This window comes from Somniosus microcephalus, chromosome 1 (assembly GCF_052327205.1).
Source record: "Somniosus microcephalus isolate GS21.2 chromosome 1, FLI_Smic_1.0, whole genome shotgun sequence".
NCBI lineage: Eukaryota > Metazoa > Chordata > Chondrichthyes > Squaliformes > Somniosidae > Somniosus > Somniosus microcephalus.
In genome coordinates, this window is record NC_140987.1 from 138,376,319 (window position 1) to 138,393,168 (window position 16,850).

General features: G+C 46.7%; 1 protein-coding gene across 1 annotated transcript in view; it reads left to right on the forward strand.

Moving 5' to 3' along the window:
• Positions 1-16,850, forward strand: part of trpm6 (transient receptor potential cation channel, subfamily M, member 6) — a 239,866-nt gene that overhangs the window by 187,190 nt on the left and 35,826 nt on the right. Inside the window, exons 31-33 of the mRNA XM_086010032.1 lie at positions 4,097-4,119; positions 10,945-10,995; positions 12,613-12,678. Coding sequence (XP_085866158.1) covers positions 4,097-4,119; positions 10,945-10,995; positions 12,613-12,678 — 140 coding nt within the window. The remainder of the gene's footprint in view (positions 1-4,096; positions 4,120-10,944; positions 10,996-12,612; positions 12,679-16,850) is intronic.

The following is a 16,850-nucleotide window of genomic DNA, read 5'->3' on the forward strand; positions in this document are numbered from 1 at the left end:
CTCCTCCTGTTATTTGTTTAATTGTCCACCACCATTCACGACTGGATGTGACAGGACTGCAGAGCTTTGGTCTGATCCATTGATTGTGGGATCACTTAGTTCTGCCTATAGCATGCTGCTTCCACTGTTTAGCATGCATGTAGTCCTGTGTTGCAGCTTCCCCTGGTTGGCACCTCATTTTTAGGTACGTCTGGTGCTGCTCCTGGCATGCTCTCCTGCTCACCTCATTGAACCAGGGTCCCCTGGCTTGATAGTAATGGTAGAGTGAGGGATATGCAGGGACATGAGGTTACAGATTGCAGTGGAATACATTTCTGCTGCTGCTGATGGCCCACAGCGCCTCATGGATTGCATTTTTGAGCTAATAGATCTGTTCTGAATCTACTCGTTTAGCACGCGGTAGTGCCACACAACACGATGGAGGATGTCCTCAGTGTGAAGACAGGACTTCGTCTCCACAAGGACTGTGCGGTGGTCACTGCTACCAATACTGTCATGGATAGATGCATCTATGACAGGTAGATTGATGAGGACAAGGTCAGGTCGGTTTTTCCCCTCGTGTTGGTTCTCTTACCATCTGCTGCAGGCCCAGTCTGGCAGCTATGTTCTTCAGGGCTCAGCCAGCTATGTCAGTAGTGGTGCTACCGATCCACTCTTGGTGATGGACATTGAAGTCCCCCATCTGTGCCACATTCTGTAACCTTGCTACCCTGAGTGCTTCTTCCAAGTGGTGTTCAACATGGAGGAGTACTGACTCATCAGCAGGAGGTTTCCTTGCCCATGCTTGACCTGAAGCCATGAGACTTCATGGGGTCTGGAATCAATGTTGAGGAATCCCAGGACCACTCCCTCCCGACTGTATACCACTGTGCCGCCACCCCTGGTGGGTCTGTCCTGCCAGTGGCACAAGACATACCCAGGGATGATGATGGAGGAGTCTGGGACATTGGCTGAAAGGTATGATTCTGTGTGTATGACTGTCAGGCTGTTGCTTGACTAGTCTGTGGGACAGCTCTCCCAATTTTGGCACAATTCCCCAGATGTTAGTGAAGAGGTCTTTGCAGGGTCGACTGGGCTGGGTGTGCCATTGTCGTGTCCGAAGCTGGTGCCGAGGTTGATGCCAGTGGTCTGTCCGGTTTTATTCTTATTATGGTTTTTCGTAGCAGTTTGTTACAACAGAATGGCTTGCTAGGCCATTTAAAGGGCAGTTAAGAATCAACCACATTGCTGTAGGTCTGGAGTCACATATAGGCCAGACCAGGTAAGGATGGCAGATTTCCTTCCCTAAAGGACATTAGTGAACCTGATGGGTTTTTACGACAATCCGGTAGTTTCATGGTTACCATTACTGATACAAGCTTTTTATTCCAGATTTATTTAATTAACTAAATTTAAATTCCCCAGCTGCCGTGGTGGGATTTGAACTCGCGTCTCTGGATCATTAGTCCAGGCCTCTGGATTACTAGCCCAGTAACATAACCACTATGTGTTCTTTTTCAGTTTTTTCCCCTTATCCTGGAGGACTTGGTTCACGCTGGGGTATTGCTCCACAGGTGCCAGACAGTGTTCTAGTATATTGACCGAGCACTTGTCCTTCATGTTTAAGCCTAGACAGTGAGTGTCAGCAGGCTATCTGAGCTGGGATCATAGCAGAGACCATTCCTGTCCTCACACAATGTCTATAAAGGGATCAGTGGATTCTTTCACCTCTTCTTAGCCCAGAGAGGCCAACTTCTACCCTGCCTGAAATCAATGTACTCAGCACAACTAGAGCATTGGATCTTGAGCTTTCTTGGTCTGTATGACTCAGCACTGCACCAAGCAGTGTACTTACCCAATAAAGTTCTGCAGGAGCTTTAGGTTTACAAAGACAAAGATGAACTGTTGGGTACACCCGAGGTTATGCTGGGGTAAGTAGGAGTGGAACCAGGTGAGGCCGGTCCTATGGAAGTGGATCATGTAGGAGAGGCACTGGGGTGGTTGATCATGTTGAATGCTGCAGAGAGGGCAAAGAAGGCAAATATGCACGGTTTCAATCATTGACAACTTTCACCAGGGCAATCTTGGTCAGAATAGTCATGGATGGGCTTTGTGAGGATTGGGGTGATAACAGCAGTGTGAAGAGAGACCATTTATAATTGCCCAGAAATTCGGGTCTCCACGGGTGAGTATGCACCGGGTACTCATCCGTAGGCCCAATGGAAGTGCTGGTTTCCTGCATGCACTGCACATGCGCGGGAAACCGGCACTTCCGTTCCCCTGAAAGCAGGGGTTCAGAGGTCGAACGCGTGCATGGGAGAGGCTGCGCGTGCGCATCGAACTTCATTTTTTTTTACAGGTTTTCCCGGGAGGGTAAGTCTCCAGAAGTTACACATTTAAAAAGCAGACATAAGGCCTGCTTTTTACAAGGTAAGTGGTGAATTAATTAAAATTAAAACATTTTTTCCACAGGTTTATTATTTTTAAATACTTTAAAGCAAGGTAAGTTTATTTTTAGCCCCATTAGAAAATAAAATTATTTTTTTCAAAAATTTAAATTATTGTTTAAAATAGTTATTTAATGTAATTTATAGTTTATTTAAAAAATGTGATGTTTTTAAAAAAATTATTTGAAGATTTAGTGATGTTTTTGGGGCTGTAGTATTTATAAGTTTTGACAGCTCTTCCTGTCAATCTTATGAATGGAGCATGCCGCATCGAACTAACTGCGCCCCTGGGATACGCAAGCACTGCGCGCCGGCTGCTGGAGCAGGCCCAGGATCGGAATTCCACGCGGGCCCACAGCTCAACGGCCGGCGCGCAAGGTAAGTGCAGGTCGGGGGCTTGCACCCGCGGGATGCCTCCGACCCGAATTTCTGGGCCATTAATGTCTGCAAGCACTGGGGCAAGGAAAATAAACCACTAAGTGACACCTGCTGCACAACACCCAAGCATTGCAGGTGCACACTGTGTTATAGCAGCGGCAAGGTAGTGTTTTATTTTGTGTAAATCACTTGCTTCTGCTAAGTTCTCTCTTTACACAATACATTTGATTTGTAGCTTCAGCTACAAGTGAAGTACTGTGTTTAAATTGAGTTTCCATTGTTATATTGTATCTTTAATCTCAGTGCAGTGCAGCTCAGTGATTCACAGAGGTGGCCACAAAATAAAGTATTTTATATTGAAACATTTGTCACAACAGATTGCAGGGCAGGCCGTTTCTTGACGTGATCATTCAGATAGTCAACTACAAATAAAGTTTAATCGCAAACTAAACTGCAGTGCAAGCAGGATCCGTCACAAGCTCAGTTATATCAGAGCAGGCAAACCAACAATTGTTCCTGTTGATGTCAGCAAGGAATGATGGTATGTAACCATAGTCTGGGAATCTAAGGAGGTGTTTGAGCTACTGGCTGTTCACCAGCCTTTCTAATTTGTTTTCATTTTTGCTTTAGTTACTATTGTTAATGATAAGACCAGATAGAATCATAGAATCTTACAGCACAGCAGGAGGCCATTCGGCCCACCGTGCATGTGCCGGCTCTCTGAAAGAGTTATCCAATTAGTCCCACTCCCCTGCTCTTTCCCCATAGCGCAGCAAAGTTGTCCTTTTTAAGTAGAGATCTCGCTCCATTTTGAAAGTCACTATTCAGGCAGCACAGCTGGCCCTTCCTCAGTTTTCAGCTTGCCTCAATGTCTCAGAGCTTCACTGTGATTGTTTTGTGTTGTTATAGCCTGGAAATTTCTTGGAGCTTCTCCCACTCTGCCGGTGTTACTTTGCCGGAGGTACAGTGGAAACCCTGTTTATGTGGGTAAATGGGGCTTCTGCCACATCACTAGCAGAGGGGGAGCAGCTTGGGAGAATCTCCCGGCCTATAATACTCACGGTATCTTAGGGTCCAATGTTACTTTCAATGTCTCGGGATGTGACAGGGTATTTCAGCATGTGATGGTGAGACAATACTCAGACATTCTAAAAGCACTTTCCTTCTGGCCTGTAAAGCGCTCTAAAAGGTTTTCCTTATGTGAGGAGCACTATAGACATGTAAGTTGTTGATGTACTGTACTTTCAATATTTCAATGTGTGACCATGTGCTATTACTTTCACCCCCTACAGGTCAAATTCATGTGTTATTGATGGTAAGTAGTAGCCTTTGTGCTAAACCTTTTGCATGTCCAATATGTATATGTACTTGCTGTGAATCCTGTAATGTATGTAATGTATATACCTTAAGGGAGAGAACTACTTTTTACAGCTCCTGTATACTGTAGTACCGGCAGTGACCACACCTGTATATAAACCCTGAGTAGTGATCTGTACAGTTAGATCTAGAGTAACCCTTATTCAGTAAACACCTGTTGAATTGTTCCCTGCAGTCTGTTGTCTGATTATTGAAGGACACAACATTAAGATACACGGACATAACATTGGCGACGGCGCAGATTCGAACCTACCTGCAACTCTGCATCACCTCCCAGGGATTCGCTCCTGGAGAACAGTGGAAGAAGGTCGAGTCTAGAAGCACGGGCGTCGACCACGGGCAACCGCCCAGTCATCCAGCGGAGATTTGAGCATCGCAGGGGAGGCTGTCGAGAGCCAGGCTTGGCTTTCCAGTCACGGTGGTCCAGCGAAACAGGCTGGCAACAGGTATTGCGCAGACCCTTCCCGGACAGCGGCGGGCTAGAGCCCGACCGAGCGGCACAGAAAAAGGCCGAGCAGCGTCGACGGGGGAGAGAGCGAGGGCAGAGTGCACAGGGCGCAGCTGGTGTTCAGGACCGAGCGGCGTCAACAGGGGAGAGAGACGAGAGAGAACAGAGCGCAGCCGGTGTTTAAGGGCCGAGCAGCGTCAATGGGGGAGAGAGGCGCACAGGAAAACGTGAGGCACTGCCATTGCCACGAGGACCGCAGGGGGTGGCGTTGGCAGCAGCGCAAGAGCAGCACGTGAAACCCACAGGGCGTCACCATTTGCCACGAGGACCGCCGAGAGCGGCGTTGGCAGCAGCGCGGGAGACACCATTTTAAGCCGCAGCAGGGAAGAAAGGAAAGCGCGGGAGATGCAATTTTAAGCCAGTCTAACCACACCCAAAAATGCCAAAGAGTGGCAGTATCACAGCGTTCGACAATGAAGTCGAAGATTGGACGACATATGTCGAACGCATAGAAGTATACTGCAAGGCGAATGAAGTGCCAGATGACAAGAAAGCGCTGGTATTGTTGAATTCAATGGGTGCAAAAACGTATGGCTTACTACAAAACCTAGTAACCCCAGAGAAGCCAGTAGAAAAGGATTTTGAAAACATAGTGTCAATCCTACAGGACCACTTAAACCCCACACCACTGCTGATAGCAGAAAGATTTAAGTTTCACAAAAGGAACCAGCATAAAGATGAAAGTAATGCTGAGTATTTAACGGAACTGCGCAAGCTATCGAAACACTACCAGTTTGGAACGGGACTAGCAGATACTTTAAGGGACAAGTTTGTGTGTGGGCTTCAAAGTGAAGGAACCCAGAAACGGCTTCTATCAGAAAAGGATCTTACGCTGGACAAGGCTTTCAGCATTGCAGTATCACACGAAGCAGCAGCACGGGGCGTTGCAGAGATACAACGGAGACCGCAAGAATATGGCACAAATGAAATGTCATACGGAACAGTGAAGTGCTATCGCTGTGGCAGAACAACACACGACCATAATGATTGCTGGTTCAAGGACAAAGTGTGCAGACAGTGTGGAAAAGTAGGACACATAGCAAGAGTCTGCAGGTCGGGAAAGAAAACCAGCAGCAAGAAATCTCCACAGGAGAAGTACAAGAAGGTACATAAGGTGACGGAGAGTAGTTCAGATGAAGGGTGGACAGCTTTAAGTTCCTCGGAGTCCACATCACGGAAGACCTCTCCTGGTCCCTCAATACCTCCTCTCTGGTGAAGAAGGCCCAGCAGCGCCTATATTTCCTAAGGAGGCTGAAGGGATGTAACCTGTCACCCCTGATCCTCTCTAACTTTTACCGCTGCACAATAGAGAGCATCCTGACGAACTGTATCACAGTATGGTATGGCAGCTGTAGCTACTATGACCGGAAAGCCCTGCAGCAGGTAGTCAAAACTGCCCAGCGCATTACCGGCACCCAGCTACCGACCATAGAGCACATATACCAGAAACGCTGTTTACGGAGGTCACGGTCCATCATCAAAGACCCTACCCACCCCAGCCACAGTCTGTTCACCCTCCTGCCATCTGGGAGACGCTACAGATGCATTCGCACCCGTACGACCAGATTTAGGAACAGCTTCTTTCCCAGGGCTGTCATCCTACTGAACTCCACAAATAAACTCTAAAGCCTGCACATCCGCCAATGCACTTTATTATGGTTATGTTTATGTTAATGTATTACAAGCCAAATGTATGTTGAATGTTTAAATGTCTTAATCTAAATGTACACTCTCGGGAGCCGCAAGCCTACATTTCGTTGTACTGCACTTGTGCACTAACAATGACAATAAAGTTGATTATTATTATTATTATTATTATTATTAGAAGTGTGATACAGACTCCGGAAGCAAGGAGCTGGATTGTCTGAAACTACATAATGTGATCAAAACGGAGGATCACCAAACTATCTGGGTCACGCTCAAGATAGCAGGAGTCCAAGTGAAAATGGAATTGGACACAGGATCAGCCCTAACAGTCATAAACCGAAGGGTCTACAAGCGGCTATTCTCACATATACCCTTGAGAGATACAAAGATTGTCTTGAAGACGTACACGGGGCAAAAAGTCTACCCCAAAGGAAAAATAAGGGTGAACGTTATATATAACGGCAAGGAAACACCAAAAATGGACCTATATGTATTGCCAGATGGAGGACCACCACTACTAGGATGTGAATGGATCCGGAAGATACAGCTAGATTGGCATTCCATAGAAGCACTGACTGTAGATGCCAAAAAGGATGACGACGCCACACCTGGACGACTGTCAAAAATGCTAACTGACACACAAGAAGTGTTCCAGCAGGGACTCGGAACACTAAAAGGTATAACAGCGATGATCAAAATAGAGGAAAATGCAAGCCCAAAGTTTTTTAAGGCCAGACCAGTACCTTATGCGATCCGCCCAGCCGTCGAAGCAGAGCTGGAAGGTTTGGAACGTTCAGCAGTACTGTCCAAAGTGGACTGGAGCGAGTGGGCGACACCCATCGTTCCTGTAATGAAGAGGTCGTTGAGTAATACGCCTGGGGAACCAAAGAAGGTTCGCATCTGTGGGGACTTTAAGGTGACAGTGAACCCAGTCCTTCACACTGTACAATATCCGCTTCCGCGGATTGAAGATATTTTCGCCTTGCTATCTGGAGGGAAACGCTTCACTCAGATGGATCTGGCCCAGGCGTACCTGCAAATGGAGGTAGAAGAAGCCTCGAAACAGTACCTCACGATCAACACTCATAAAGGTCTCTACCAATACAATCGGCTGGTGTTTGGGGTAGCATCAGCTCCGGCTATTTGGCAAAGGGCAATGGAACAAGTCCTGCAAGCGATTCCAGGGACCCAGTGTTATTTGGACGACATCCTGGTCACGGGCGAAAATGACAGTGATCACCTCGCCAACCTGGAGCAGGTGCTCACTAGATTGAAGGAATATGGGCTCTGAGCTAATCGCTACAAATGCGAGTTTTTCCAGAAGCAGATCTCGTATTGTGGCCACGTTATTGATGAAGAGGGGTTACATAAGTCCCCTGAAAAGATTGAGGCAGTAGTCAAGGCTCCAGCACCGGAAAATGTGTCACAACTGAGGTCGTTCCTCGGGCTGGTGAACTACTACCATAAGTTCTTGCCAAATTTGTCTACCATACTACACCCACTGAACACCCTACTGCAAACGGGGGTACCATGGAAGTGGAGTGACAAATGTAAACGAGCTTTCCAGAAGAGCAAAGCATTGATCACATCAAAAGAGGTGTTGGCTCATTTCAACCCAGCACTACCAATTCGGTTGGCGTGTGATGCATCACCCTATGGCATGGGAGCGGTGCTGTCGCACAAATTCCCGGATGGCTCGGAGAGGCCAGTAGCCTTTGCGCCTCGGTCACTAACCTCAGCTGAGCGTAACCACGCCCAGATTGACAGGGAGGCCCTCAGCCTAGTGTGGGGAGTGAAAAAGTTCAATCACTATCTGCACGGGCAGAAGTTCACCTTGCTGACTGACCACCAATCACTTGTCTCCATCTTTAATCCAAAGAAGGGCGATCCGGTGATGACTGTGCAATGGCTACAAAGATGGTCCCTTTTTCTAGGGGCGCACCAATATGAAATCGAGTATAAGGGCACGAAACAGCATAGAAACGCTGATGGGCTATCACGCCTGCCACTGCCTACTGCGGAGGAAGCACCAGCAGTGGATCCTGTCGAAATATTTCATTCGACTATAATTGAATGCTTGCCAGTAACTAACGCTGGTATAGAGAAGGAGACCCGAAATGACCCGACATTGTCTCGGGTATATAATTTGACGGTGAAGAGATGGCCAACACATGGCGACTCACTTGCCAGCATTCTCATCCAGAAGAGAACAGCTGTCAGGGAGAGAGTGCTCAATGAGCTTCACGAAGGTCATCTGGGAGGGGTGAAAATGAAATGCCTTGCTAAGGCTTATGTGTGGTGGCTGGGGATCGATCAGCAAATCGAGGACCTGACAAAGAGCTGCTCAGGATGCCAGAAGGTCCAAAATGCACCACCACATGCCCCTGTACACCCATGGGAGTGGCCCTCATCTCCATGGCAACGGGTGCATATTGATTTTGCTGGTCCATTCATGGACTCAATGCTTTTAATAGCCGTGGATGCACACTCGAAATGGCCTGAGGTGATCAAAATGTCCTCCACCACCACGGAGAAAAGTATTGCAGTCCTACGGACCATTTTTGCCAGGAACGGCTTGCCAGAGCAGATTTGCTCTGATAACGGACCACAGTTTGTGTCCGAAGAGTTTCGAAGATTTATGAAAAGGAATGGGGTAAGGCATTACACATCCGCCCCGTATCATCCAGCCACAAATGGATTGGTTGAGAGGTTCGTACAAACCTTTAAAAAAGCAGTAAAGGCCATGTGCGATGACGACATTCCACTGCAGCATAAGGTGGACAATTTCCTGTTAGCCTACAGAAATGCGACACATGCAGTCACCAACCAGGCCCCGGCCATGATGTTCTTTAACCGAAGGTTGAGATCTCATCTGGATTTGCTCAGACCAAATGTACGAAGAGATGTTGAGAGTAAGCAATTCCAGCACATCAATGAGAAGCCGACAAGGAGCTTCAATGTAGGGCAACCAGTCTTGGCCCGCGACTACCGAACAGAGAAATGGCAACCAGGAATGATATGCACACGGCAGGGGCCACTAATGTACACAGTGGATGTTGGGGAGAACATTGTGAGACGCCATGCTGACAGGAACGAGTCAACCCCATGTCTCGGCCATACGTACCTGGTGAGGAACCCGACGTACAGGTCGCATCTACCTCAAACAATAGCATTGGAAGCTGATGAATCAACTGACGACAGGGTGCTAGAATCGCCTCCCACCAAGGGCGAGACACTCAGGAAAGGCGTTATCCAGAAAGAATCAGGAAGCCTCCCCAGAGACTGAATATATGAATGGACTATTTTCATATAACATTGTATATTAAAAATGTTAATTGTTAAATGAGTATTATGGCACTGTTAATTTAAAAGGGGAGGAATTGTAATGTATGTAATGTGTATATATACCTTAAGGGAGAGAACTACTTTTTACAGCTCCTGTATACTGTAGTACCGGCAGTGACCACACCTGTCTATAAACCCTGAGTAGTGATCTGTACGGTTAGTTCTAGAGTAACCCTCATTCAGTAAACACCTGTTGAATTGTTCCCTGCAGTCTGTTGTCTGATTATTGAAGGACACAACATTAAGATACACGGACATAACAAATCCCACTTATATAATTTTTATAATAATGATTGAGGATAGCGATTTTTCATTGGATATTTTGCTCAAAATTACAGGCAGTTGTGTGTAAAATCGGAAAAGTCATTCTTTCTGAAAGCAAGGCCCAAGTAGGACTGTGTGATAGTCTGCCTCTGATCTGTTTCACTGTATTACAGCTGCTCCCATCTGCAAACCAGCTCAGTAATCAGACTAAGTAGCCAATTCCACTCCCCTAGATTGGGTAAATAAATCTATTTGAACTAGACATTTTGAATTCTCCCTGCTGACTCCAGACTTTAGTCCTGCCTGCTCTTGTGCTATCCCATCCAAATTTCCCCAGAAGCAACATGATTTTCAAAATTCTGTTATTTCTGGACAAAATCACCTTTATCACTGAATTACCTGATCAGCTCTGTTACAAAATAGGAGCAGGATTGCGCCTTCAGGCCTCACGAGTAAGCCTTGGGCCTCCCTTGCCCCGGGCTCCCTGATCACAGCCAGAACCTCCCGCACCCCTCCCCAACCCCGCCGCCCCCCACTACCCTGGTCCCCCGATCACCGTTAGAACACCACCATCTCAATTGACTGCTGGGAACTGTTCCCACGGGTCCCCGGCTGCAGCCACTTGCTGTCTAATTCCGGTTCTCGCCCGCCGACCAGGTAGTGGATCTGGCCGGGTTCAGTCGGGACTCCGGAAGAATTCATGCAAATGAGCCCCCAGACTCCCTGGCTCGTCGCTGGCTTTGGGGCTTGTGCGCACATACCCACTCCCCACTTTAAAATCAGGCCCGATATGTCAGTTGTTGAGAAGACCTTGTGCTAGACTCTTCCATTGGTGGAGCTGCAGTAATTGTAGCAATTGGAATCTACTAAAGGGGGAAGAGAGGAATAACATTTATCCAGTAAAAAAAAAAATACATTTAAAATTGAAAATAAACCCACAAGAGTAATATTCCTGTCTTGATGTTTATTTCTTGATAATCAGGATGTATTTTGTTTCAGGACTTGGTACTTCATTTAAAACTTCTCAGGATCTGAACTATCATTACTCTGGTAAGGAGAGAGTGAACACAATTCATACAATCGCAAGTTAGCTATTCTGAGTTCACCAAATATTTTTTATTGTTCACTGCTCACAAAGTTTGTGAGATAAGGCTGCATCAACTTACACAGTATTTAATACTTCTTTTTTGTTAATAACTATATACTGTTTTATGTATGTGCATGTTATGTTAAGTAACCAGTTACTATGAAGACAGGTGTTTTCACTTGCAAATCGCAATTTCAGGCAGTGCCAGTACCACTATATTATATGTCTTCAAAGGTGTTTTAGGTATAGATTCTTCAACAAAGTCATTATTAATAGTATTAAGAAGTGAGTTTGCTATCTATAATGTATTAAAAAATTATATCTGCGCATACTTCCTAGCTGCACAACTTCACTTCCTGTTGTCATGTTTTTGTCACATTTTTGTGTCAACTTTTTCCTATTATAAATTCCTATGTCCACATTTATAATAGATTTTTCCTATATAGGTTCATAACAGTGATCGTGCAATCTGGCCATCGGTTTCCCACGTATTGCTCAATATGCTTTCTGAACCTTTTAATACCGCTGCCATTTTGTTCCCTCAGTAACTAAAATTTCCAATCCAATGTATGGGTATAAATAAAATAAAATATTCAGACAATACATATTTTACAATAACATGATTAAACTTATGAATTGAAATGTATTTTAATGCCTTCATTAAAGTTTTTGCCTCAAGACCTCAGCCTTCCAAAAAGACTGGGCTTGGATGTGATAATCTTTCTTCGAACTGTAACTCTGTAGCTGAATTTCGATCGTGCAGTCTGAGCATGTGCTGTTTACCTAATTCCCCAGGATGCATCAGTACTGTTGAGTCAGCTGTACTGATGCAACATTTTTCGTTAGGTTCTAACACTTTTTGCTCAGTAGCTTTTCCTTAAATAATTTTGAAAAACAAGAGGACACATTGAAAAAGCTTTAGCGAAGTAAAATTTATATTGAGCGTATTTTAAAAAGGTAAGAGATTGGCACCGATATTTATGGGGGCAGTGTGGGGGAACGCGGGGAAGGCCGGGGACGCAGAGGTCCTGCTGAATTTAACAACCGGCTCACATTATAATTTTTTTCTTCTGTTTCCTGCCTGGCAGCCGGCCAAATTGACAGGCTGATGGGGATAGCCCAGGTTAAACACAGCTCTATTTTAGCAGCTAAACATCTCAGCCATATCCGGACTAAATATGAATAATACGACTGGAACGCAGCTAGTCATATTTTAAAAACAAAAGGTTTTTCAGCTCAGAGGTGCTGTTTGATTTTAAAGGAGTTTTAAGGATGTGTCAGTGAAAGTATGTAGTTGATAGCTCAGTGCGGCATTAAAGCAGTAAGACATTGATTTGCCCCTTGTTTTTCTGCATGACTAGTTCCTTGATCTAACCAAGGGGGCTAGCTGAAAAGTTCTTCCCAATAGGAAGGGAAGTAAGGTGGCACCAAAGAGATGCTGAGGCACCTGTCCTCTCTCTTAGTTAAGGAAATGGCACATGCTATCGGCAGGGAAAAATAAATACATTTAAAGAACTGAAATTAAAAGTTTTTATATAGATTGTTAACACTATTTAAATATCTGTTGTTTTATCTTGCAGCTGTTGAAAGAAATAATTTAATGAGGCTCGCCCAGACAATACCATTCACCCCTGTCGATCTCTTTGGTAATATCCATGCTTTTCTAACTGCTTTGATTTTAAAATGTTAAAATGTTGTCATGGCTACAGGATAGGGGTGGGTGGGTGGGCGGTGGGGTGGGGGGAGGGGTGGGAAGAACAAGAAGAAGAGCAGCATAGTTGGGCGGGGTGTTCAGCCAAATGAAAGCACTGATCTGCTGCCCTCTTATAGCTGTTGCCAAACTGAACAGTAACTGATCATGTCTGTTTAAAAGTGCAGTGTATTATAGTTTGATTTTTGAGACCAGAGTGCTGTCTTCTTAGGCAGTCCCTCGGAACTGAGGATGACTTGCTTCCACACTAAAAATGAGTTCTCAGGTGACTGATGAGTCCAATGCGGGACCTACAGTCTCTGTCACAGGTGGGGCAGACGTTGGTTGAAGGGGCGGGTGGGTGGGGTGCTTGGGTTGACGTGCGCTCCTTGCGCTGTTTGCGCTTGGCTTCCGCTTGCTCCCAGCGAAGAGACTCGAGGTCTTCGGCACCTTTCCAGATGCTTCTCCTCCACTTTGTGCAGTCTTGGGCCAGGGATTCCCAGGTGTTGGTGGGGATGTTGCACTTTTTCAAGGAGGCTTTGAGGGTGTCTTTGAAGCGTTTCCTCTGCCCACCTGGGGCTCTCTTGCCATGCCGGAGCTCCGAGTAGAGCGCTTGTTTTGGGAGTCTCGTATCGGGCATGCAGACAATGTGGCCCATCCATCGGAGCTGATCGAGCGTGGTCAAAGCTTCAATGCTGGGGATGTTGGCCTGAGCGAGAACACTGACATTGGTGCATCTGTCCTGCCAATGGATTTGCAGGATCTTACGGAGGCAGCATTGGTGGTACCTCTCCAGTGCTTTGAGGTGCCTGCTGTACATAGTCCATGTCTCTGAAGCATACAGGAGGGCGGGTATCACTACTGCTCTGTAGACTATGAGCTTGGTGCTGGGTTTGAGGTCCTGGTCATCAAACACTCTCTTTCTCAAGCGACCGAAGACTGCACTGGCACACCGAAGGCGGTGTTGGACTTCGTCATCGACGTCTGCCCTTGTTGACAGTAGGCTCCCAAGGTATGGCAAGTGGTCCACGTTGTCCAAGGCCTCGTCATGGATTTTGATAATCGGGAAGCAGCACTGTGTGGCGGGGGCAGGTTGGTAGAGGACCTTTGTCTTACGGATGTTTAGTGTAAGGCCCATGCTCTCGTACGCTTTGGTGAAGGTGTTGACGATGGTTTGGAGTTCAGCCTCAGAGTGTGCGCAGACGCATTGTCTGCATACTGTAATTTGATGACAGAGGATGGGACGACCTTGGATCTGGACTGGAGGCGACGGAGGTTGAACAGTTTCCCGTTTGTTCTGTAGATTAGCTCCACTTCAGCGGGGAGCTTACTGAGGATGAGATGGAGCATTGCAGCCAGGAAGATTGAGAAGAGCATTGGTGCGATGACACAGGCTGAATAAGGTTTTCTTAGCAGGGTCTTTGAGTGCTCCAGCGTTGATTTCCCTGCGGCATTGTTTCTGTTGCCGCCGCTATTTTGGGGCTATGTTGATGGAGATGACAGAGTGGATTAGGTGGTGGTCTGTCCAGCAGTCGTCAGCTCCTGTCATGGCACGGGTGATGCGGACGTCCTTGCGGTCCCTCGCTCAGATGATGACATAGTCCAGCAGATGCCAGTGCTTAGAGCGAGGGTGGTGCCATGAAGACTTGTACTTGTCTCTCTGATGGAACAAGGTGTTGGTTATGACAAGGCCATGTTCTAAGCATTTCATCAGGAGCAGGATACTGTTGGAGTTGGCTTTCCCTACCCCCTCTCTGCCGATCACACCTCCCCAAAGGTCTGTGTCCTTTCCAACTCTGGCGTTGAATTCGCCAAGGAGGATCAGGTTGTCGCCCGTTGGGACTCGTGACAGGGATTGGTCGAGGCTGGAGTAGAATTCCTCTTTGGTCTCGTCTGTGGCTTCCAGTGTTGGGGCATACGCACTGATGACTGTAGCGCACTGGTTCTGGGCTAGGGTGAGCCGAAGAGTCATGAGGCGTTCATTTATTCCACAAGGGGAGTCTCTGAGACGTTCAACTAGCTCATTTTTTATGGCGAAGCCTACCCCATGGAGGCGGTGTTCTTCTTCAGGTTTGCCTTTCCAGAAGACGGTGTAACCACAGCCTTGCTCCTTGAGTTGGCTTTCCCCTGCCCACCAGGTCTCGCTTAGGGCGGCGATGTCTATGTGGAAACGTCTGAGCTCCCAGGCAACGGTAGTAGTATGACATTCCGGTCTGTCGCTGTTGGGGTTGTCTATGAGGGTCCTGACATTCCAGGTCCCGAACTTCATTTTAAAGGGTGGAAGATGCCTGTGCATGAATTCTTTTAACATGGGGTGGCTGTTGCACACCAGCTACCACACGGGCTTGACAGAGCAAGGTCTTGGCCCAATGGCAAGGGGATCCAAGACGATTGGAGTCCAGGCTCTGCTACAGCAGCCTATCACACACAGACAAACATACTCCTATTGTCCTCCTCCCTCCTTCCCGCAGGTCCTCTCTGCCTGAGTTTCATAGGCTGCAGTGTGGTCCTCCCGACCCTGCTGCTGGTCCATGCTATGCCACTCCTGGGCCTCGACCTCGCTGCTGGGCTCGTTCTCGCCCCTGGGCCTCGTCCTCACTCCTGGGCCTCGACCAGAGTGCTGTCCTGCAGAGTTGTTAACATTGAGACGATTCCAGGTGTGAAAATTCCAGTCCTGAGTTAGAATCATAGAATGGTTACTGCATGGAAGGTGGCCATTCAGCCCATTGAGCCCGTGCCGACTCTCAGCTAGTCCCACTCCCCCGCCCTTTCCCTGTAGCCCTGCAAATTTTTTTCCTCCAGATATTTATCCAACTCCCTTTTGAAAGATAAGATTGAGTCTGCCTCCACCACCCTTTCAGGAAGTGCATTCCAGATCTTAACCACTCGCTGCGTAATAAAGTTCTTCTTACGTCGCCTTTGGTTCTTCTGCCAATCACCTTAAATCTGTGTCCTCTGGTTCTCGACTCTTCTGCCAATGGGAACAGTTTCTCTCTATCTACTCTGTCCAGACCCCTCATGATTTTGAACAGCTCTATCAAATCTCCTCTCAATCTTCTCTGCTCCAAGGAGAACAACCCCAGCTTTTCCAGTCTATCAACGTAACTGAAGTCCCTCATTCCTGAAATCATTCTCATAAATCTTTTCTGCACCTTCTCTAAGGCCTTCACATTCTTCCTAAAGTGTGGTGCCCAGAATTGGACACAGTACTCCAGTTGGGGCCGAACCAGTGTTTTATACAGGTTCATCATAAGTTTCACACGTTTGTTCTCTATACCTCTATTTATGAAGCCCAGGATCGCGCAAGCCTTTTTAACTGCTTTCTCAACCTGCCCTGCCACCTTCAACGATTTGTGCACACATACGTCCAGGTCTCTCTGTTCGTGCACCCACTTTAGGATTGTACCATTTAGTTTATATTTCCTCTCCCCATTCTTTCTACTAAAATGTATCACTTCACACTTTTCTGCATTAAATTTCATCTGCCACATGTCCGCCTATTTCACCAGCCTGTCTATGTCTTTCTGAAGTCTACTACTATCCTCCTCACTGTTCACTATACTTCCAAGTTTTGTGTCATCTGCAAAGTTTGTAATTGTGCCCTGTGCACCCATGTCCAAGTCATTAATATATATCAAGAAAAGCAGTGGTCCTAGAACTGACCACCAGGGAACACCACTGTATACTTTCCTCCAGTCCCAAAAACAACCGTTCACCACTACTCTTTGTTTCCTGTCACTTAGCCAATTCCGTATCCATGCTGCCACTGTCCCTTTTAGTCCATGGACTTCAACTTTGCTGGCAAGCCTATTATGTGGCACTTTGTCGAACACCTTTTGGAGATCCATGTACACTATGTCATCCGCATTACCCTCATTAACTCTCTCTGTTACCTCATCAAAAAACTCGACCAGGTTGGTTAAACACAATTTGCCTTTAATAAATCCGTGCTGGCTTTCCTTAATTAATCCACACCTATCCAAGTGACTGTTAATTTTGTCCTTGATTACTGTTTCTAAAAGCTTCCCCAACTACCTGGATTTATCTTTACACCCTTTTTTGAACAATGGTGTAACATTTGCAATTCTTCAGTCCTCTGGCACCACCCCCATATCTATGGAGGATTGG